This window comes from Symphalangus syndactylus, chromosome 2 (genome assembly GCF_028878055.3).
Source record: "Symphalangus syndactylus isolate Jambi chromosome 2, NHGRI_mSymSyn1-v2.1_pri, whole genome shotgun sequence".
Taxonomy (NCBI): domain Eukaryota; kingdom Metazoa; phylum Chordata; class Mammalia; order Primates; family Hylobatidae; genus Symphalangus; species Symphalangus syndactylus.
The window spans coordinates 126,312,982-126,335,082 of NC_072424.2; the positions used below are offsets into that span (position 1 = coordinate 126,312,982).

At 42.6% G+C, this 22,101-nt stretch overlaps 1 protein-coding gene across 5 annotated transcripts in view; it reads left to right on the forward strand.

The window, feature by feature from the left end:
- SASH1 (SAM and SH3 domain containing 1) overlaps positions 1–22,101 on the forward strand; it is a 211,034-nt gene that overhangs the window by 179,908 nt on the left and 9,025 nt on the right. For all 5 annotated transcript variants that reach the window (XM_055266799.2, XM_055266800.2, XM_055266802.2 and 2 more), the window contains 7 exons: positions 4,671–4,745; positions 6,821–6,964; positions 10,876–11,011; positions 12,147–12,316; positions 13,121–13,330; positions 14,092–14,242; positions 19,585–19,698. In XM_055266799.2, coding sequence (XP_055122774.1) covers positions 4,671–4,745; positions 6,821–6,964; positions 10,876–11,011; positions 12,147–12,316; positions 13,121–13,330; positions 14,092–14,242; positions 19,585–19,698 — 1,000 coding nt within the window. The remainder of the gene's footprint in view (positions 1–4,670; positions 4,746–6,820; positions 6,965–10,875; positions 11,012–12,146; positions 12,317–13,120; positions 13,331–14,091; positions 14,243–19,584; positions 19,699–22,101) is intronic.

The following is a 22,101-nucleotide window of genomic DNA, read 5'->3' on the forward strand; positions in this document are numbered from 1 at the left end:
AATCCAGAGAGGGGCTTCCGGGGTACAGGGGTGGGGTTTGGCCGCCTCCAGGAGTGGCTGTCTTGATTTTCGGCCATTGTGTCACTTGGCCTCAAAGAAGCTGATTCAAAACAGAAGGGCATTTCGCCCTTGAAAGAGACGCTTGCTCTTGGTTTTAAAATTAAAACAACAGGAGCAGGCGCATGGAAAAACTGCCGTCATCACAGTCACCAATTCGGTGATTTGAAAACATTATAAAGCACATTTATTTTATTAGTAGAGGCAAGCAGAAAGTTCGTAAATCTACCAACAAAATTTGGAGCTTTTTTGTTTTACTTAAATCTATTCCATGTTCTTATCTTTATAAACAAATCAACATTTGGAAATGCCTTCCCCTAGCGTCTAGATTCTTCTGTGCTCAGCAAGGAATGAAGTACTCACTTTCAAATAGTAGGATGTTTTTCACTTTTAACACTGGATGATCAGAGACCTAGTAAGATTTATTTTCAAGGCATGACTTACTTTGAACTTCAGAATATAGATATTTTTCCTTCTGAAATTCCCACCTAACTTTTACTTTGCACAGTGGCGCATATAAAATGGTGCAAAATGAGGAAGTAGATTTCTTGGCCCTCTGTCAACCTGGCACCTTGCTTGATCTGCTCAGGACGGTTGGCTGTGGGCCCTTTTAAAGACCTGAAAGACCTGAAAGAATAGAGTGTCCTTCAATAGTGGTTTTCCCAGGGGGCCTTCCCGTTCATGAACAGGATGTTCTTCCCCAGACGATTAGTGTAATTTAAATTCATTCAGTCGGGTTCTCTGCTTTTGTGAAAGGGAAGACGGATTGGTCAATGCCATTCTTAAAACAACCTTCTCTGTTGTAAAAGAATTCTTAGGTCCTTCCTAGCCCCTGGGTTTTCCAAATATTTCCACATGTTGACTTTCTTCCTAGATCTTATTTTCTGTCCTTTCATATTCACATAACTCTTGCAGCACTTTTAATACTACTAGTATGTAGCAGGAACTTTTCTTCTGGCTCTTTCTGTATCATGGCAACAGTTTTTCATTGGTTGAGTTTTGGTTTTAAAATAACAATTCTCTTTCTCACTCATTCAGCCTCTGGTTTGCTCTGACTCACAGATATTTTGAAAAGTAACCAGTCTTAGTTTTATGTATTTATTTTTTACTTTCAGAAGTGTTCTACCCAGTTCATCTGCTCTTGTACCTTTTGACATGACCTTGATAGAACAGACGCACTTCTGTTAATTGATGACTCACCTCTGTGAGTTTACACCACGTAATACTGAGAATTTTCCCAATTTGAGCACCCTGAATTGTTGATGTGCCTCTCATGGTATTTATTGTCAGATTAATACCATAACTCCATGAGGGCTTTGTCTCTAGAAGTTATATTTCTGGGATTTGTGCTAGTTACCGTTGTGAGCCAGTGATTAATTCTTCGTTGACATTGAGTATGGACATCTGGGCAAGCTCATTTCCAGGCACCACCCCCACCTAATGTGCTGCTGTGTAATCCCTATCCCAAGTGTCAGTGTGAGGCTGAGTATTTTTAAAATACTGTGAGCTTGAGACACTAATGGGCAGTTTCAACACTTGCAAAAATATGTGTTCAGTAGGAAGTTCTATATTTGCATATTCCTTTTCTTGTAGTACAGTTGTACAATCAAACAAATTTAACTTTCTAATTATCCAGAGAATGTAAATAAGTGTTCTATCTTACAATAGAAAGAACTTTTTAAAAAGGGATTAATCTTATTTCTTTGCTAGATTTATTTAAAAGGTTATTTTCCATTCTCCTTGTCATATTTCTTTCATTTTATCTAAAAGTTTCCTGTATTCTTCAACCTCAATCTCTTTGTCTTTCAAAAATGCCATATTTGCTTGATGAAGCCTCAGGGAAATGATAATGCTTTGTATCCACTGGAAGTGGTCACTCGTCTCGTATTTTATTTGGTCATTCAATTTTCGTTTGAGAGAACAGACATGCATGACATTTGCAATTTTGTCCATTTTTGAATTCAACCCCAAAACATGTGTTTCCAACTGCATGGCCATTCCATTGACTAGCCCTCCTCATCCCAAGCATCTATCTAAAGCGTTGTTATAATTTTCAGTACAGGAGGTGTATGAACTAAAAAAGCTTCACGTAGGCTTCGTTTATTTAGGTCATCAACGTCAAAGGCTGGTTGATGTATTGATTTATTTTTTATGAGTCTCTTTACAGTCCATTTTCTCTTTTGAAGGAATGCTGTTTAAAGAACTACTTGATCTTATAGAAAAAGTTAGAAATTAATTCAAGCAATCTTTATTGTTATATTCTTTGTCACTCCTCCACTGTAAAAAAGAATCAATTCCAGATATCTTAGCCTATCACTGAAAGAGGTTTTAGTTGGTAGTTAAGAAAACTGGTCCATTCTTTAAGTTTTTCATTTTAGAAATAAATGCTTACAATAGGCATATGAAAACTTAAATGAGATTCTAATTTATTGCGGTCATAATTTCCACATAAATTCTTCGTCAGTTATTTCATATGTATCAGAAATAACTTGGGCTCCAACATTACAGTAGATGCTGTAGTTTAAAGCAGGGACATGCAAAAGCCATACAATGATGAGGCATCTGGGCGCCATACCGTGTCTGTGAAGCCCTGAGTCACAGGAAAGGAACTAGAATAAAATCACTGCTTTTGCAAGGAGGAGGAAATGTACATGGCATTATAAGCTGGAAAGAGAAAGTTAATGTTAAAAATTAGCCTTGAGAGGTGGTCATAACATTGCTTACCCAGTTAGGTGATTTGGTGAATATATTTCTGTAGAAAGGTTTTTCTCTTTCTATAGAATAGATATAGGTCCAGTTAAGTTGATGATAAAAGAAATCAGATTGCCCACTGATATTTAATGCGGAATTAGGATAATGTCTATTAGAAAACAAGGCGGTAGTAGCAGCAGCAGCAGCAGCATTGGTGAATAAGAACAGCTCTGAGACATCTTGATGTCAGTTGTCATGAAATGCTTTCCTTATCTCCTGGCCCTCCCCTGTAGCCTAATGGCCGTCTCTCACTTTGTGGCCCATTCCTGGTATGCTCTGATTTTATAGTTGAACTCCCAGATTAGATCGTAAGGCCCAGAACAAAGCTCCAGCCCTGCATTTGCATATTTGTAATGTTAACTAAGCCTCAACTTCAATATAAGAGCTGTCGGGATGACTACCACATTTTCAGTACAGCCTTAATGAAAAGTAGTGGAAGAAACCAGCATTCATAGAGTGTCTGCCTTGTGCCAGGCAGTGTGCTAGAAGGCTTCAAATATGATATAAGTATTATTTTAATAATGAAGAATCTAAAGCTCAGAGAGTGTAAGTACTTTACCTGAGATCACATAGCAAGTAAGTGGCAGAACCAGGATTTGCGTCTAGATTTCTGTGATTTCAAAAACGTAGGCATTTTCCTTCCAGGATGTTTCTACTTTATCAATTCAGTTAATTTTATATATATGTATATATATTTTTTAATAAATAAGCAATGCTTGTAGTATATTAGGTTGGTGCAAAAGTAATCACAGTTTTTGCCATTGAAAATAATGGCAAAACTGCGATTATTTTTGCACCAACCTAATACATTGTACTTTTCTGTTCATTTCTTCCATTTAATAGCTGTTCATTAGACTTCTCTGAGAAGCTGGTAATACAAAATATTGAAGTCAAAATTAAACTTTGATTACTGATTTTTAAAAAAGATAATTAGTTGTAACATTAATGTGTGTTGCGTGGTGTGGGGCAGTCACTCAGTGGCTTTTACTAGAAAAACAACAGTGAATTTGAACCAAGTTCTGCAGATACAAAAATCACTAAGATATAAGCAGTTCCGTGAAGTTTGCAACCACCTAAAAGAATAATAAACTTTTCATTCTTTATAACATCAGCATTTTTCCTACTGAAATTAAAGAGTGTGGTCAAAGACAGTCACTGAATCAACCGTTTTCTTTCTGGGCAAATGTGGCATCTTCATTCACTGAGAGAAAAGGGTCACCATGAATTAACTTGGGCAGTTCGATGGGAAAGTTACCAGCGTCTTTGGCTAGGATGGGGAAGCAATGAGTGAGTAATTCTCTTGGCCTGATTGGACAACTGTAAACATAACCTTTTCCCCCCGTCTTCTCAGCGATTTAAAACTAAACAAAACGAAAGTCTGTTTGAAAAGCTTGCTGTTGGTGTCAGAGCCACGGGATTTCAGACCTGGGTTTTCAGAATGCCTGAGTACATGGATCCTCTAACACTTATCCCTTCATTATCTCTACTGAATGTAGCTGATGTTAGGGGAAGTTCTGTGCTGGAAACAGGGAATCTCACAGCACTGGACTCATGGAGGGGTTTTTGTTGTTGTTTTTTAGGCTTTTTTTTTTTTTTTATAATGGTTGGTTTTTGCATGTTAAGGGGATTCTAGACCTCTGGGGTAGGCAGAGTTCCAGTGGCCTGTGAAAGGGAAAAATGAGTGAAGTTTCCTTACAACATGACTCATGTGTTTTTTTCTCATCATTTCTCGTTTTCTACTTTCATCCTGTCCACGTATTTGTGATTCAGAGATGTCCTGCAAACGGGGACTGCTGGGTTGGTGCACTGCCGGCTGGCTTAAGCGTAACTGGAGTTTTTCTGCCCTGCCCTCTTTTCCACAGAGAACCTGCAGTTTTGGAGGATTTGACTTGACGAATCGCTCTCTGCACGTTGGCAGTAATAATTCTGACCCAATGGTGAGTAGCGTCAGAGGAAAGCAAAAAATATGGATTCAGGTGATGAGGTTGACAATAGTTGACCATTGAGCATCTTTGAGAATTGATCCTGGGTACTGTTTTCCTTGGTAATCTTGAGTCACGTTTGGAAAAAAGCTCTATTTCACTCACCTTACAGACTCCACTGTTCCACGTGGAATGAATGATGACCACTCTCACTGCCATCTCCTTCCTTGAGTAGCACAGTTCCTTTAATGCCTTTGCTTCCGGTTTTCTTGAAGTAACAAATCCAGATAAGTCTGGCCTCTGAGGTCTAAGTCATTTTGCACATGGCCTTTTCTTCATGCTACTTGCAAGCACGTAACTACTACACACACATCGTGCCACGAAGTGGAGCCCTGTGATTTGGCCCCCAAGCATATGTGCTGGCATTTTGGAACACCAGTCTTATTACGGGCCCAGTACCTGGCCCCGCATGGCCTATACTAAGCCTAGGGTTTTGTGGTCTGGGGTGTCCGGGTATGAACCCAGTCTCTGTGGGACCAAAACAGACCAGATTCCTCAGGGGTCTGCTGTCAGGCCCAGGTGTCTGCCCTCTCAGACCTGCTTTGGGGTCATAGTCTAGGGACAGCCCACCACAGTGGCACACAAGTTTTATTTCCTGAAATTTGCTTTCTCAGACCCCAAGGGTGAAGGTGAGTCTTTTTTTTTTTTTTGAGATGGAGTCTTGCTCTGTAGCCCAGACTGGGGTGCAGTGGCACAATCTTGCCTCACTGCAACTTCCGCCTCCCAGGTCCCAGTTAAGCAATTCTCCTGCCTCAGCCTCCCGACTGGCTAGGATTACAGGCGCACGCCACCATGCCCAGATAATTTCTGTATTTTTAGTAGAGATGGGGTTTCTCCATGTTGGCCAGGCTGGTCTTGAACTCCTGACCTTGTGATTCGCCCATCTTGGCCTCCCAAAGAGCTGGGATTACAGGTGTGAGCCACCGCACCTGGCCTTTGGTGAGTCTTATATGTAGTTTAGCTTGTCCTTTGCATTGTGTCATAAAACTGTAAAATGAAGATTTCATGTTTCATATTTGTTATGATCATGGGTCAGCTAAAATACCTACCTGGGATTTTATATATATGAAATGTTTTGAAAATTTCCTGGAAGAGAATTAAACTATTTTATTTGGTTATCAAATTATATTGATTCTTAAGCCAATAGTTTTCTGCTGTCAATCTTTTTTAGAAATGAGAGAAAATATGATTTTTTTCTTTCTCAGGGAAAAGTTTGTTTTTTAAAAAAAATGCAAACTAGAATGAGAGATGACCACAATCTAGCTTTTTAAGAGAGAAATTTACACACTGAGTGCTATAGTGATGGAAAGCCAATCAGATGTTGCTCTTCTAACGACTGAGCTGTCACCATTTGTTCTAACCTGTTTCTCAGGGCAATTCAGTAGTATTATCCCTCTCTTCTCCCCCATTGCTGGGATTACATGAACATTGGTTCATGTAAATCACTTTTTTTTTTTTTTCTGATAGGGAGTCTTGCTGTGTTGCCCAGGCTGGAGTGCAGTGACGCGATCTCGGCTCACTGCAAGCTCCACCTCCCGGGTTCACACCATTCTCCTGCCTCAGCTTCCTGAGTAGCTGGGACTACAGGCACCCGCCACCACGCCCAGCTAATTTTTTGTATTTTTAATAGAGACGGGGTTTCACAGTGTTAGTCAGGATGGTCTCGAGCTCCTGACCTTGTGATCCACCTGCCTCGACCTCCCAAAGGTAAATCACTCTTTACTGATGAAATGCAGTCCCCTTGGGTGTTAAAAATAGCGGAAAAAAATGTAACCTGATAAGAATGTACTAAAAGTAAGTAAAATAAAAAGTGACTCACATCCCACTTTAAGCAAACAAAAAGCCCTATAGTCAATAAGCTTTCATTTTTAATCAAAGTGATAAATAATAGCACTGACTTAACACAAGAAAAACTTCAAGATCCTGAGGAATGCCAATATGTCTGAGAGCTAGGACGTTAATGTTTTAAATAATAAAACCTGTTCTTCATTTTCTGCGACCAACAATACTTGCAACATTTTGTTTTACAGGGTAAAGAAGGAGACTTTGTGTACAAAGAAGTCATCAAATCACCTACTGCCTCTCGCATCTCTCTTGGGAAAAAGGTGAAATCAGTGAAAGAGACGATGAGAAAGAGAATGTCTAAAAAATATAGCAGCTCTGTCTCTGAGCAGGTAGGCAGCTACCTGGTGGAATGTTCCCTTGGTTCTTCCTGACAAGAAAAGCTGAGGATGGCCCTTCTGAGATTTTAAATGGTGCTAAATACACATATTCCTTGGGATTAACCTGCTCCAAGTCCGTGCTTTATTTACGCAGAGAAACACTGAATTCAACACACGTTTATTAAGCACTGTGGGCTGTTCAGCACCGTGCTTGGTGCTGGGAATACAAAATACAGGACTTGCCTTCTGTGTACAGACAAAAGACACAGGCATGTAAAGAAATGGTTATTCTTCAGTGCAATAAGCGTTGTAAATTTGAATACAAAGGAAGGATTTTATTTTCTAAACTATGCCTTGCTACAAAATGGATGTTACCTGAATCAAACCTAAAACTTTTTTTTTTTTTTTTTTTTGGACAGCAGACTTGTCAATCATAGCATAAGTTGTTCTAGAAGCACATAGCCAGTCTAAGAAATAAACTCAAAGTTCTTCCTGGGTACCAGGCTTTGGTAATAATGTTTCAGAGAGGGGTATTTTCCCTCATTTGCCCTGTCTGTAGCCATGAAGGAAGGTATCACAGAATTGATTTTTCCCCCCTGGATCTATAATTTCATTGCTAGAGAAATGACTGTTTCTGTCTTAATTGCATGGGTGGAGGGAGTAAAGACAGTTGGAGAGCTGGGCCTCCAGGTAATTATGACCATTCAATTTTCAAGACACTCTCCTCCAGCACCTGTATAGCACTCATTTTGTAGCCTGTTGAAGTTCCTGTGTATGAGCTGGTTGTCTGCTTGAAATATGTAGGTAATACACTTTATCTACCACATAAAAACAGCAGGGAAAGCAGACATTTTTGCTCAGCTGCTGCTCTCTGGTGGGCACAGTGAGCTAAAACCAAGCATCACCCCTGTGCGAATGACTGAACACCACCAGCCTGCCACCCACCTCACTTGATTCAAACAAAGCCTGCACAGCAGCTTCAGCTGATTACAGTGGTTCTCACGGGGATAGGGTGAGAGGCTATCATTTTGCTCCCCCATGGACTCCAGGGCAATGTCTTTCAATGGTCAGACTGGGTTGAGGTGAAGTGGAGTGGATATTGCTGGCATCTAGAGCAGCAGTGCCCAATCTTTTTGCACCAGGGACTGGTTTCGTGGAAGGCAATTTTTCCACGGAGCTGGGGTGGATGGTGGTTTCGGGATGATTCACGTGCATTACATTTATTGTTCCCTTCATTTCTATTGTTATTACATTGTAATATATAATGAAATAATTATACAACTCACCATAATGTAGAATCAGTGGGAGCCCTGAGCTTGTTTTCCTGCAACTAGATGATCCCATCTGGGGATGATGGGAGACGGTGACAGATCATCAGGCATTAGATTCTCATAAACAGCATGCACCCTAGATGCCTCGTGTGCACAATTCACAATAGGATTTGTGCTCCTATGAGAATCTGATGCCGCCGCTGATCTGACAGGAGGTGGAGCTCAGACAGTAATGCGAGTAATGGAGAGTGGCTGTAAAAACAGATGAAGCTTGGCCTGCTCACCCGCCACTCACCTCCTGCTGTACGGCCCACTTCTTAACAGGCCACAGACAGGTTCTGGTCCGTGGCCCGGGAGTTGGAGAATGCTGATCTAGAGGATAGAGGCCAGGGACGCTGCCAAACATCTTAGCATGCACAGGACAGTCCCCACAGCAAAGAACTGTCCATCAAAATGATCAGTGCTCAGGCTGAGAAACCGCGGCCTATTAGACCTGCAGGAGATGTCTGGACTGCCTTCAATATGCCTTATCCATGATTTTGTTTTCTTTATCCTTTTCATTCTCTTGTCTCTGTGGGTGACGGAGTGATAGTGATTCTGTATTTCTTCCCAGCAATGAGGCAGTCAGCATGCTAGTGAAAGCATGTTACTAATTTAAAGCATTTTATTAAGTTTGCTTTTCCCCAAAATTGAAACAGCCACTAAAACTCTTAAGCTCATGTTCAAAGAGGTTTTCTGCTTTATGAATCATAAGCATAGAATTTTAATGTCAATTTGGCATTTTTCAATAATTTTACTACCATATAGCAATCTTATGTGCTTAGTTCTATTTTTTTAAAGCTGCCATTTCACATAAGTTAAGGAATAAGAGAAATAACTGATCATTGTAAATTTTCTGTAAAGCAAAAATAATGGAAGGTTTTGTGTGGTTGGTTTTTTTGTTTTTGTTTTGAGACGGAGTGTCACTCTGTCACTCAGGCTGAAGTGCAATGGTGTGTTCTCGGCTTACTGCAAACTCCGCCTCCTGGGTTCAAGCGATTCTCCCACCTCAGCCTCTCGAGTAGCTGGGACTATAGGCACGTGCCACCATACCCGGCTAATTATTGTATTTTTAGTAGAGATGGGGTTTCACTACGTTGGCCAGGCTGGTCTCGAACTCCTGACCTCGTGAGCCACTCACTTCAGCTTCCCAAAGTGCTGGGATTACAGGCATGAGCCACCGCGCCCACCTTGTGTGTTTTTTTAAAAAAAACTTTTTTAAAAAAATATACCAACCATTATGGTAGGGATATTTGTTTTCTCTGTTACTGCTATATGCCCAATACCTGGATTAGTGCCTGTTATTGTAGGTAATTAATAAACATGTGATGAATAAATTAATAACTTTTTAAAGCATTTGAAAATATATCAGAGACCCACATTTACTATTGCTGTTTTTCAAACTGCGTGCTTTTTTCAGAAGCATTACAGAAGACTTTAATGGGAAAAAAATCACTTATTTTATGACGCAGAAAGGAGGAATGAATTTTTTTTTAAAAGGAATTCACACTTTGGAGCTTCAGTAACTTCCTAATAATGTCAGCTCTAGTTTTCTTTGTTGTTTTTGAGGTCGCTTGCTCACTTTCCTCACACTGAAAGCACTAATGTGTGTTGGATCAGAAGCTGCTGTTGCTGATGTCCTCAGATGTTTGCAGGGCCTGCGGAGCTGTGTTAAGGCCCTTCTGATGATTCGGCAGCATGCAAACAGCAGGTTTCATTTAGCTGGTTTTGTGCTCACGTGGCTGTGGCCGTATGTAATATGCCAGAGACTTTTCTATTTTGGCAAGTAAATAATTCTCACTGCAAACTTTCTGAAGTGCGATATCGTCTATTGATATAGCACCACGAATCAAATAAGCATGCTATACTCAAATGTGCAAATGAGGAGCTGCTGAGAGGGTAATACTTAGCTACTCAAAATGCAGAAAGTACTGCTGAGTCGCTCCCATCAGGATCCTGGTGTGAAAGAGACTTCCCAGCTTTTTACTGACAACACTTTAGAAAAGTGAAAGAAGCTAAAACTTTAGAGTGACATATGGAAATTTTATTGTAGACTGGAAAATAGTATGTTTGCTGTATATTTGGGTTTTAAATTCATGTTTCTTTAGCCAATGCCAATAATTTGTATAAATAGAAATATAAGAATCTAGCCAATTTTTTTTCAAGGAATACACTTTTTTAAAAGTGCAAATGTTTCCTATCCAAGTAGATTAAATATTCTCTGACTGCACCTCCAGGTATTCCATTAATCATGGATTGTACTTGATCTACATTTGAAGTCCAGCCTTGCTACCGGGCTTTTGTGTATGCTGAGTCTCTAAACCTTTAAGTATTTTGTCTGTGTGGTAGACAGATTTGTTTTTCTTGGAGATTCCAAGAATATCTATTCGAGAATGAGAAATAATATTTGAGTGCTTAATAAATAGTAACATTGGCCACGACTTTAAAAGTAAGCAAGGATGTCAGTTTAAAAGGAGGAGAACATTGGTTATAGAATCAAATATGGGTATAGATTGATTTGATTGATTTCATTGAAGGCCAAGTCGCTGAGAATTACAAAACAACACCTGTCCACTCTGATGAACTTCTTCATTTTGTTGAAACCCATGGCAGGACTCGGGCCTTGATGGAATGCCTGGCTCCCCTCCGCCTTCACAGCCTGACCCCGAACACTTGGACAAGCCCAAGCTCAAGGCCGGGGGTTCTGTAGAAAGTCTTCGCAGTTCTCTGAGTGGGCAGAGCTCCATGAGTAAGTCTAGTTTGTCATTGTGATTATTTTCTTTGGCGTTAATATCTGACATATACTGAGCACTAGGTTCAGGCAATTTCAAGGGGAATAAGACCAAGTCCTGCCCTTCAGGTACTATTAGAGAATCAGACCAGCAAACTCTCTGGACTCAGAGTCGTGTTTGTTTATTAGTAGACATGCAGCAGCAGCAGCAGCCCAAAAGAGGAGGTGATGAATTTTGATTGGAGACAATAGGGAAAGCATCTCAGAAGAAGGATCTAGAGAGCAGGGGGAATAAGCCAGGGAGACAAGCACATGAAGATGACCAGCAAAATAATGGGAGTGGGGAAGGGAGGGGAATTTTATATGTGACTGATAAATTCGGGCCAATGGTAGTTGGAGTTGGCTGAATGGTATGAAGGAAAAGATCAACTTTTTATTTTGTTTTAATTTTTATTTTTGAGATGGTGTCTCCCTGTCTCCCAGGCTGGAGTGCAGTGTTGTGATCTCAGCTCACTGCAACCTTCGCCTCCCTGGCTCAAGGGATTGTCCTGCCTCAGCCTCCTGAGTAGCTGCACTACAGGGGCATGCCACCACACCCGGCTAATTTTGTTGTAGAGACGGGGTTTTGCCATGTAGCCCAGGCGGATGGAACTCCTGGACTCAAGCGATCTGCCCACCCCGGCCTCCTAAAGTGCTGGGATTATAGGCATGAGCCACCGTGCCCCGAGATCAGGTTTAAACCTACCACTTTAAGTTCTTACCCTTTTGGGCAAATGACATGACTGCTCTGAATTTGTTTCCTCATCTGTAAAATGGTTAGAGAGGGTGTGCATTACCACTGAGAGGTCACGAATGTTAAGAGCAGAGTCTAGTGCCTGATCCTGCGGTGTCCTCCACGTGGGATCCTCCGTGCCAGATGGATTCCCAGGTCATGAGGGTAACTTGCTGTGAGTCCCCTGTCCGGTGAGGAGTTGAGGGATAACACTCAGAGAATTCATAACTGGGCCCTGCCCTGGTCCTGTCAGAGGGTTGTGGCTCAAGGCTTCCTTTCTGTGGGCCTTTGTTTCCTAATCTGCCCTACCTTCAATACCTTTCTGCTTTGCTGGGTGGGAAATCTGGATCTACCCGTGTTCTTCCTGTGTTTCCTGTACAGGTGGTCAAACAGTGAGCACCACCGATTCCTCGGCCAGCAACCGGGAAAGCGTCAAGTCGGAAGATGGGGATGACGAAGAGCCGCCTTACCGAGGCCCGTTCTGCGGGCGTGCCAGGGTGCACACCGACTTCACCCCCAGTCCCTATGACACAGACTCGCTGAAGCTCAAGGTATCTCTTTCCCTGGCCTCAGAGTAGCTAACTGGGCTCTTCCATTTCTCTAGGAGGCTTTCTTTCCTCCTTACTGTTGAATGCTGGGCTACTATGGTACAGACTGGACAGTATCTTGGCTACCTCCATCACTGGTCTCCTCTGCGGTGAAAAGCAGAACAAGAACCAGCCAGCCCTCGAGGGAGAGGGAGGGTCTCGTGTTGATCCCTGGGTTATCATCACTTCACCCCTCTGACCTCAGCTTCCCTCTAGAATTCCTATTGCACACCTTCCCTCTCCCCACCTGGCTCCTGCTCCACACACCTGGCTTCTGTGTTTCCTCCATCTGAAGAAAGATTTCTGCCTTCTGTGTGCTCAGAGATACCTTTATGGAACAGATGGGGTTCCACAAAGTGTGTGCAGCCATGACAGGGCCGGGATCGCCACTGGTTAGGACAGGTGGGAAGTGCCTTCTCTAAGAAGCGGGAGCCCTCTGAGGAGGGAAGGTGTTCAGAGTGCCGGGTGGGCAGCCTGACTGAGAGCACCAGGGGCACCCCAGGCACCCCTGGTTCTGCAGGGCAGGAGGGTGGAGGAGCTGTGACCGGGGGCCTGCGTGGAATTGCGTACAGTCAGAGACACCTGTCTGGCCTCTGCCGAGCTCACAGTCACATCCTATGCAGGTCACTCAGAGGGGTGACTTGTGGGACCCCGATTCTAGCCTTTGTGGCATCTTCACTTCTGCATGACCTGTGTATCTGGCAGATTCAGGATTTGTACGTTCATGGAATGTACCTAATGGAAAGATCTTTGCTCCCTGGGCCACAGAAAGGAGATATCATTGATATAATCAGCAAGCCACCCATGGGGACCTGGATGGGCCTGCTGAACAACAAAGTCGGCACGTTCAAGTTCATCTACGTGGACGTGCTCAGTGAGGACGAGGAGAAACCCAAACGCCCCACCAGGAGGCGGCGGAAAGGACGACCACCCCAGCCCAAGTCTGTGGAGGATCTCCTGGATCGGATTAACCTAAAAGTCAGTCGCTTCTGATTCTTGTCACACACTACTCCCTCACTGCCTTTTTCTCTCCCACACTAAGCAAGTGAGGGCATTTTTAGGGTCGGGTTGGGGCTGATCTGTGTGGTCCAATAAGGGCAGCTCGTTACTATGATGAGCATCCATTATTCTACAGAAAGAGTTACCAGTTTTCCAACACTGCCCTTGACCTCAGCTATGGGTGATAGCATAAGCCCCGGGTCAAACCTTGCTGCTGGAAAAGCCGTAGGCAGAAACTCCTGGCACCTTGATCGCAGCTAGCTCCACAGGGGCCACGAGGAAACTCTGTGCCCACCTCTCTCCCACCATCACTCCAAGCGTCTACTACCGTGAGTCTGCAATGAGAGATTATGTTTCCTCTTTGCAAAACTCTTGATCCTGAGGAATTAAAAGCTGGACTTAATAGCTCTGTAAATGGAGGAGGAGTCTCCTCTGTTGTGGGCTCTGTGGAGGTAAAGGAATTAGCTCTTATCAAGAGTACAATTATAGTGCAAGCCAGCGGAATCCATCACAGCCTGCAATGTACATCTTCCTAACCCATGATTAATAAAACACCCTGCTTGCCTACTAAGCCAGAGGACTGGGATGTACAGGATCCATTGCAAATGATACTTACTAATCTTTTGATTAGCCTGAAGGTGACTATGGGAACAGTGTGTGGGTTGCAGGCTAGTTGGTGGTGGTGTTATCATGTGTCTGGGCTGGCTGACTCCCTTCTGTCTTCCTTCTCCCTCTCACAGGAGCACATGCCCACTTTCCTGTTTAATGGATATGAAGATTTGGACACCTTTAAGCTGCTGGAGGAGGAAGACTTGGATGAGTTAAATATCAGGGACCCGGAACACAGAGCTGTTCTCTTGACAGCAGTGGAGCTGTTACAAGAGTATGACAGTAAGTCCCTGTACACACAGAGGTGTTCCCTGTGAGGTCCGCTACAGCAGGCCCCACGTATGCTGCCGGTATGTGCTTAGGTCCCTGGAGTCACTTATTCTGTCCTGTTCTTTCCCAAGCCAAGGTCAAACAGCACAAATCATAAATTCCCAGTGCAGACATGGGAACAAAAGAAAACCTCATGTGCCGCCGTCACCTTTCTGGGCATGTTTCTAGGTGATAGTTGAAGAGGATTCTGCACTAAGTGTCTGCAAGAATGGAATTACAGTTTTCCCAAAAAAATGGGTAGACTCCACTTTCGGTACTTTTGAGATGTGCGGCCTCCCGCAGGCCATTGTGACAGCTGAGCACAACAGTGACTGTGACCAGCTGGGAGGCTTTTGCTCAGCTAAGGCTTGATTACTTTTCAGAGCACACGAGGAGTTGTGTTCTTATTGAATAGACTGGTTAGTGAATAAATGAAATTCATCAGCTTTCGTTAAAGGAGGAGACGTCTCTCCGCAGTGAATATGTAGAGCAGAGAATTCCATATCGATTGGCTTTCAAATTCCCAACCTAAAAGACAGCTTATTTTTACAGCCTGTGAGCAGAATCATCAGTGAGCTCACAGCTTTTATGAAGTCTATTTGAATACACCATATCCTTTGCTCCATTAACTCAGTCTTATCTTGCTCTGTATTCTTCAATCTGCCATCAGAAATATTCCTGAAATCATTCATCTTAAAGGAGTATCCTTTCCAGTTACTGAATTCAAACGCATTTTCCTTCAAGGACTCTGCTTCAGGGATATCAGTAGCTAATAGCATTTCTGTTGCTGAAAGACACACCAAAACCATGGTTAATGGTGGAAAAAAGAATTATACATTACTGAAATGTATCAGGCCTGAGAAACATGGAAGCAAGCGTCATTAGGTGAAATTCACTTCTGCTAAATAGGCAGTCCCTCTAAATGAACTGATAAGCTAGAGAAACACACACCATCAGATAGATGTCTGAGCCTAAGATAAACAGGCTGCCTTTAGGGATAGATTTGGAGGCAATTGTGACTCGTAGTTAATATTACTTTATAACGAGGTCTTTTAAGTATTTGATTGCCCAAGAGACACGTTGGGGTCTGTGGCCAGGTTGTGTGTAAAGAGACTACACAGTAACTGGTGTAGCCTACCAGCTCAATTAGTATGAATCAGTATTAAATCATCTATTGTCCCGAACCACATCTGCCCAGAAACAGCTCACTTGCTCTTCCTCAGTCAGTCACCAAGAATAGCTGGGGTTTTGTTTTGTTTTGTTTTGTTTTGTTTTGTTTTAGAGACAGAATTTCACTCTCGTTGCCCAAGCTGGAGTGCAGTGGTGCGATCTTGATTCACCACAACCTCCACCTCCCGGGTTCAAGCAATTCTCCTGCCTCAGCCTCCCGAGTAGCTGGGATTACAGGCATGCACCACTATGCATGGCTAATTTGTGTATTTTTAGTGGAGATGGGGTTTCACCATGATGGCCAGGCTGGCCTCAAACCCCTGACCTCAGCTGATCCGCCCACCTTGGCCTCCCAAAGTGCTGGGATTACAGGTGTGAGCCACCGCATCCAACCCACAGATGGTTTATATATACTCTCCATTACATTTCCTTTATCATCCACAGCTTTGGAGGAAAAAAGCTAACTCCTGAGTGTAAGGCAGCAATCTGTGCTTAGACTGTTCCATGCCACGTTGGCTGAGACCCATCATTCCTCCTGGGATCACGTCCTGAGATTTTTGTACCAAGGAGCATTTTGTAGGAGGGTATCGCTATCCATCAGGTTGCTAACCTGGAAGGTGAAGAAGACCTCTTTGCCTCTTCAAACATTCCATTATGGATCTATTCTGCTCTGGTGTTTAGAACCTCCCTGATATATAAAGTTGTACTTCCTTTTATTGGTTCTAAAACAAAGGCTTCAAGGTCCCAGAGGTACCCATTAGTGCCAAGAGTCAGGGTCCAGATTTTTCCTAGCATTATAGGATTTTACATCCAATACAGTTAAAGTCATCGTGGCTAAGAAGTAGTGCCTCTAACTGATAACTTAGATCATGATAGGTTTCTGTCAAACCAGATTTCTATACACTAGGGAGATGCAGAGGTCTATTGAGATCCTTGAAGATATGTAGGGATCTTGAAAGGTTTCTAGCTTAGCCATACATAACTGAGAGCAAAAAGTACATTTCCAGCACTACTTGGAAGTCAGACCCGTCCAGCCTCCCTCGAAGCGTGGGAAAATGCCAGCCTTTTAGGGTTCCACTGGGAAAAGACTCTAATTGTCAGATGGCTATTCCTTACACCAAGCCCAGACCCACTATCTTAGGTCTGACAAATGAAAGCCTCCTACAAATTGCTAAAAGAATTTTTACTTGTGGTAAAATACAGATAATCTAAAGTTTTCTGTCTTAGCCATTTCTAAGTATAAACAATAACTTGTATAAGAATTCTAATCAGGAATTATTTCAAACATGCAGAAAAGTACAGAGGAAAAGAAAACAAACATATGCATGCACATGTTTAAGTTAATGTTTTGCCATATTTTCTTCATTTCTTACATCTTAAGAAATATGGTGTAAGCCCTTGGAAAGTCCTGCTTTCAAAGAATCCCATTCCCTTCTCTTCTTTCCCAAGGTAACTGCTCCCCAGGCAATGGTATGTGCCCTTGGGTACCACTACCTTTTGATGTTGGAATATTCATAGGTGTCTTAGCATATTCTGTGTGTGTGTGTGTGTGTGTGTGTGTGTGGTTGGTGAGGCTGGAGGCAGAGAGAGCTTAGCCCAAGCAGAGTCCCTTTAGGTCAAAGTTCAGGTCATGCTCAAATGGGGTTTCAGCCTCACAACCTAGCACTTTGCTGTGATTTGACTGTGAGAATTTTCAGGGTTCTAGCTCATCTTTCTTATCTTTTGTACCTTGGCACCAATGCTGACAAGTGTGGGAAAAGGTCATGGTCTTGATTCTGCACTACAGAGGAGAGGCACCTCACCTCTTTTTCTCTTCTCTCTAATGAAGACAGCGATTCTAGCCCCCTTCCTTATGCCTCATAAATCTATAAATAGAACTGTGGTTTTCAGGTGACAGAATTGCTCCCCTCCCTCTCCAAAATAATTTCAGGTATCCTGCTGTATTTGCTGAGGCTGGGGTCCCCAAAGATGCAGGCACAGCACATATTTCCATGCTGCAGCAGGAGAAGGTCTTCTGTGTTACTCCCACCCCGCACTCTGGAGTCTGTTTTGGCCACTGTGGTGCACTGAACCATGTCACTAGGGACAGAGTACTCTGACTCCTCTCCCTGGGTTGTAATGGATAGCACAAAGCCCTCATTTTATAAGTATCATTTTTCTAAATAACATGCTAGGCTAGAACAAAGGCCACTGCAAAGCCACAGGCTCTTCCACACAGTGAGGACACCGCTCTAGAATGTTCCACTTTTAGGTGGTCAGGGGGACAGTATTTGCTCTTGTGCTTCCAATTAGTTAATTTTTCATTAGTCATTTTAAAAGTAGCACTCTTAATTTGGGATTCTAACTGAGGGACTTACGCTGCCACGATCTCTGCTGTAGTTGGGGCTGTAAAATGCTTTCCCCGTGTGAAATGCAAGCAGGAAGTGGTGGACAGCTGGAGAGCTGCCAGAGCCTTCCGCCTTCCTGCATTTTTATTTTGATGACCTGAGAAAAGGCATCACATTTCTGGCTTATTGATTTCTTTTTTTCTGTGTATGTGGTTGGAGTGGGGAAGTTGGTGGGGGATGAAAATAAAGCCATTCATCATTGCAACTAGCTATTTTGTATAGAAAATGTTTTCTTGGTTTCTGTCTTGTGTGACCAAGCATTTACTCTGCATAATAATGCAAAGATGTTCTGCGTGTAACCTCATTGTCCCATGTAAGGCTCCACGTGCCCCTTCTACAACATGCCGGGTGATGCTGCTGGGGTGTTGAAGGCCCTCGTGGCTTTCCACGTGATTTCCTTGGGGCAGATTCACTCAACAGAAGCGTCTGATGCTGCTCTTGATTTTTTTTTTTCCCCTCCAGCTTTGTTGAGGCACAGTTGACAAATAATGATGCTTCTCTTTAAAAGCCTTTCTCAAAATGAGGTCTTCCTTTTTTTTCTTTATTTATTTCAATAGCTTTGGGGGTATAAGTGGTTTTAGGTTACATGGATGAATTATATACTGGTGAATTCTGAGATTTTAGTGCACCCATCACCTGAGTAGTATACATTGTACCTAATATGTAGTTTTTTTATCCCTAGACTCCTCCCCCTTCTGACTCTCTGAAGTCCATTGTATCCTTTGTATGCCTTTATGTGCTTATTAGCTTAGCTCCTACTTACAAGTGAGACCGTGTGGATTTTGGTTTTCTACTCCTGTGTTACTTCACTTAGAATAATGGCCTCCAGGTCCATCCAAATTACTGCAAAGACATTATTTCGTTACTTTTCATGGCCGAGTAGTATTCCATGGTGTATAGGTACTGCATTTTCTTTATCCACTCAGAATGAGGACATTCAGCTTTCAGTCATCCATTTATCTATACCAGCAAGCATGTATCTGTTACTCAGCTTCCAAGTTCCAGGGTTTCCTAAGCTTTCCCCAGCTTTTACTTATATGCAGGAGGAAAAATATGCTGGCACAAGACAAAGGGAGAAGCAGAAAAAACAACCTCTAACTCATCCCAAACAACAAAAACAAAAGAATATTTGCCACTGGCCTCTCCTCAGTTTTGGGGTTTGTACCTCGTCTTGCCAGCCTTACTCTTGCTGAGCTAATACAAGAGCCCTCAGCACATGTCCCTGAGGGCTAAGAATGCTCCTAAATGCTAAAAAAATTTATTTCATTTGACACTTTAATATTAGCTCCCAAATTTGGAAAGTTGGCAACATAACTATCTTCAAGCACAAGTCTTACAGATCTCCGAAAAACGTATGACCCAATCTCACCTTGTGAATGGGGCATTTATTCTCTCTTTGCTTCTCCTTGATGGTGCCATCACTCAGAAGGGACTGGGAGCCCCACTGCCGAAACAACACTCTACCTTTCTCCTTTCCTCATAGCCCCAAGGCCGGAGTCAGCTTCTGTTCGCATAACTTAAAAGGTGTCAACATACTCCAACTGTGTGCTCTCTCCATACTTATCTTCGTGCGATGAATACCTTATTGGAAGAAAAGTTGTGATCACACTAGTTCATTTTGATCTCATCTATTTTAAGATAAATTGTTCTCTTCCAAAAGCTCAGGGCAGTAACTGAGGATAAAGTCGAGATCTGTTGACTCTGAAACCTGTGCTTTTCACTCCCCTTGTTGATTTCATGGCGTGTTCTCTCCTCTAGGTAACAGTGACCAGTCAGGATCCCAGGAGAAGCTGCTCGTTGACAGCCAGGGCCTGAGTGGATGCTCACCCCGAGACTCAGGATGCTACGAAAGCAGTGAGAACCTGGAAAACGGTAATGTCAGCATGAGTCGCTGGGAACCTGCTTTGACAAGTACTGATTTCAAAGCACAGTTTTCTGCAAAAGGACGATTCTATTCCTATCATGAACTCAGCAATCATCATTTCCTTTCTGACCTCTACACCCTTCTAGTCCAAGTTAGCCTCCCTAGCTATTCTCCTAGCTGCTGGGTGAGGTTAATAAATTCCGTGTAAGATACCTGCAGCTGTAAAACCTAAATTGTGTGTCTCCTATGCCCTTTTCTTTATGCAATAAAAACCAACATTTGAGTGTTGGGAGCTATTAGGTCCATAAGGAAAACAATTTACTAGGTAGACCATCCATCAGGGTCACACCAGCAGCAGTGTCTTAAATGCCTCGGCTGCACGGCCTGAGTGTCGACGCAGTTACTGCAGGAGAGAAGGATTGGATGGCCACATGTCTTGTTTGTGGCTTCTCTGTACAGCCAGTCAGGAAGTAATCCGTATGAAATTTCAGAAAACGTGTTTGTCTCAAACAGAAGAGGAGTCTTAAGTGGTATGGGGTCAGGTGGGCTAAACGTTCCATGGATGGCTTTGTGGTTTCCTGTTGTGACCCCAGAATTCCCTTGTAGCGAGATGAGAAACAGTGGTAAGAGGCTCACGCTGCCACAGTGACGTAAATCTCTGTCAAAAACTCTTGAAGGCCGTCATAAAAAATGCCCAGGTTTGATAGTTTTTAGCAGCCATTGGAATACTATCTAGTAGCCCATGTGTTAAGATATTTACTGAGCACCTACTAAAGCAAACTTTTTTGAAACTACAGGTTGTACTTTATTAGTGGGTCATGAAAGCAGTTTAGTGGGTCATGGACAGCAGTTTTGTAAGACAAAATAGAATACAAAATATCAGAGAGCATCCCCTAAGATAAAGGTTAGCATTGTTAGCACTGTCACTTGTAATCCTTGTTTCAGTTATGTCTGTGTGTTTGCGCTTGTGTACGTGCATGTGTGTCTCTGTGTACTACATGTTGAATGTAAAATGTATTTCTTACCGGGAGTCATGGGAAAAAATAGTTTGAGCGCCATTGTGGGCACCAAAACTAGGGCTAAGGACAGGAAAGTGGGTGTCCAGGATGCAAACCCTAAGCAGGTGCTCACTCTCGGGTACCAGACTCTGGGCAGTCACCTCCTTAGAGTTTGTCCTCTGGGCACCTTGTTTGCCTCACTCTAATTCCAATTCTAAGAAGCATCTTGGGGACCTCAGAATTTGAGCCATGACGCCCTGCTATTCAAGGTTTTCTATCAACTTGGGAAGATAATAGTTCTCCCCAAACTATATATAATATTCAGACAGCCTCGGTCAAGACAGGATGCAAAACCCACCTAGTATCCCAGTACATCCTCAGTTTCAGTAAACATCAGAATCCTTATGTAGCTCATGTAGGTTCTGAAGAATTTTTTTTTCTCTTAATAACCTTTTCATATCCAAAACTTTTCAGGAAATTAATTCCCCCAACTGTTGGTGATTGGTAAGGATCTCACAGATATCACTGGCAGAATTTTTCATGCCCAAACGAATTCAGGTGTACCTGCTGAAGAACTAGATTGCTAGCGAACCATACTTTGAACACAAAGTAAGTTCAGGGATCTTTCTAATATAATGCAGAATGCAAAAATGGGACTTTTATATATAGTTTTATATTGGGAGTTAAGGGAAAAGAAAGTCATATTTCTAAAATTTATGCTAAAGAGGTTCTAATAATTTTCTATTTCAATCTACTTTTAAAATTTGATGCGTTTTTTTTTCTGAAGAGGTATTTCTTCATTTATCTGTGATGATTTTTCTTTTCTTTTTTCTTTTTTTTTTTTTTTTTGAGGCAGAGTCTCGCTCTGTCGCCCAGGCTGGAGTGCAGTGGCGCGATCTTGGCTCACTGCAAGCTGCACCTCCTGGGTTCACGCCATTCTCCTGCCTCAGCCTCCCGAGTAGCTGGGACTACAGGCGCCTGCCACCATGCCCGGCTAATTTTTTGTATTTCTTAGTAGAGACGGGGTTTGACCGTGTTAGCCAGGATGGTCTCGATCTGACCTCGTGATCCGCCTGCCTTGGCCTCCTAAAGTTGTGATGATTTTTCTAATAATGAAAAGTAGGACCATGGTCAGTATCTTTAGTAGTAGCACTAGGCTGATGATCTTTATGTAACAACAATAATATCCTACAAATGCGTAGCATGTTGGTGTTTATCAGTGTGGAACATACAGGTGGACAAAAATGTAACAAGGGACAGTTAATCTGTGTGTGTGTGTGTGTGTGTAAATACTGATGAGAACAAAGCATTCAGCACATTGCCTGGCCCATGAATTGTAAGTTCTTGGCAAAGCTTATTCAACAGCAGCAGTTTAGTATCAATTACCAGTCGTCAGATAAGTAGATTTTGTCT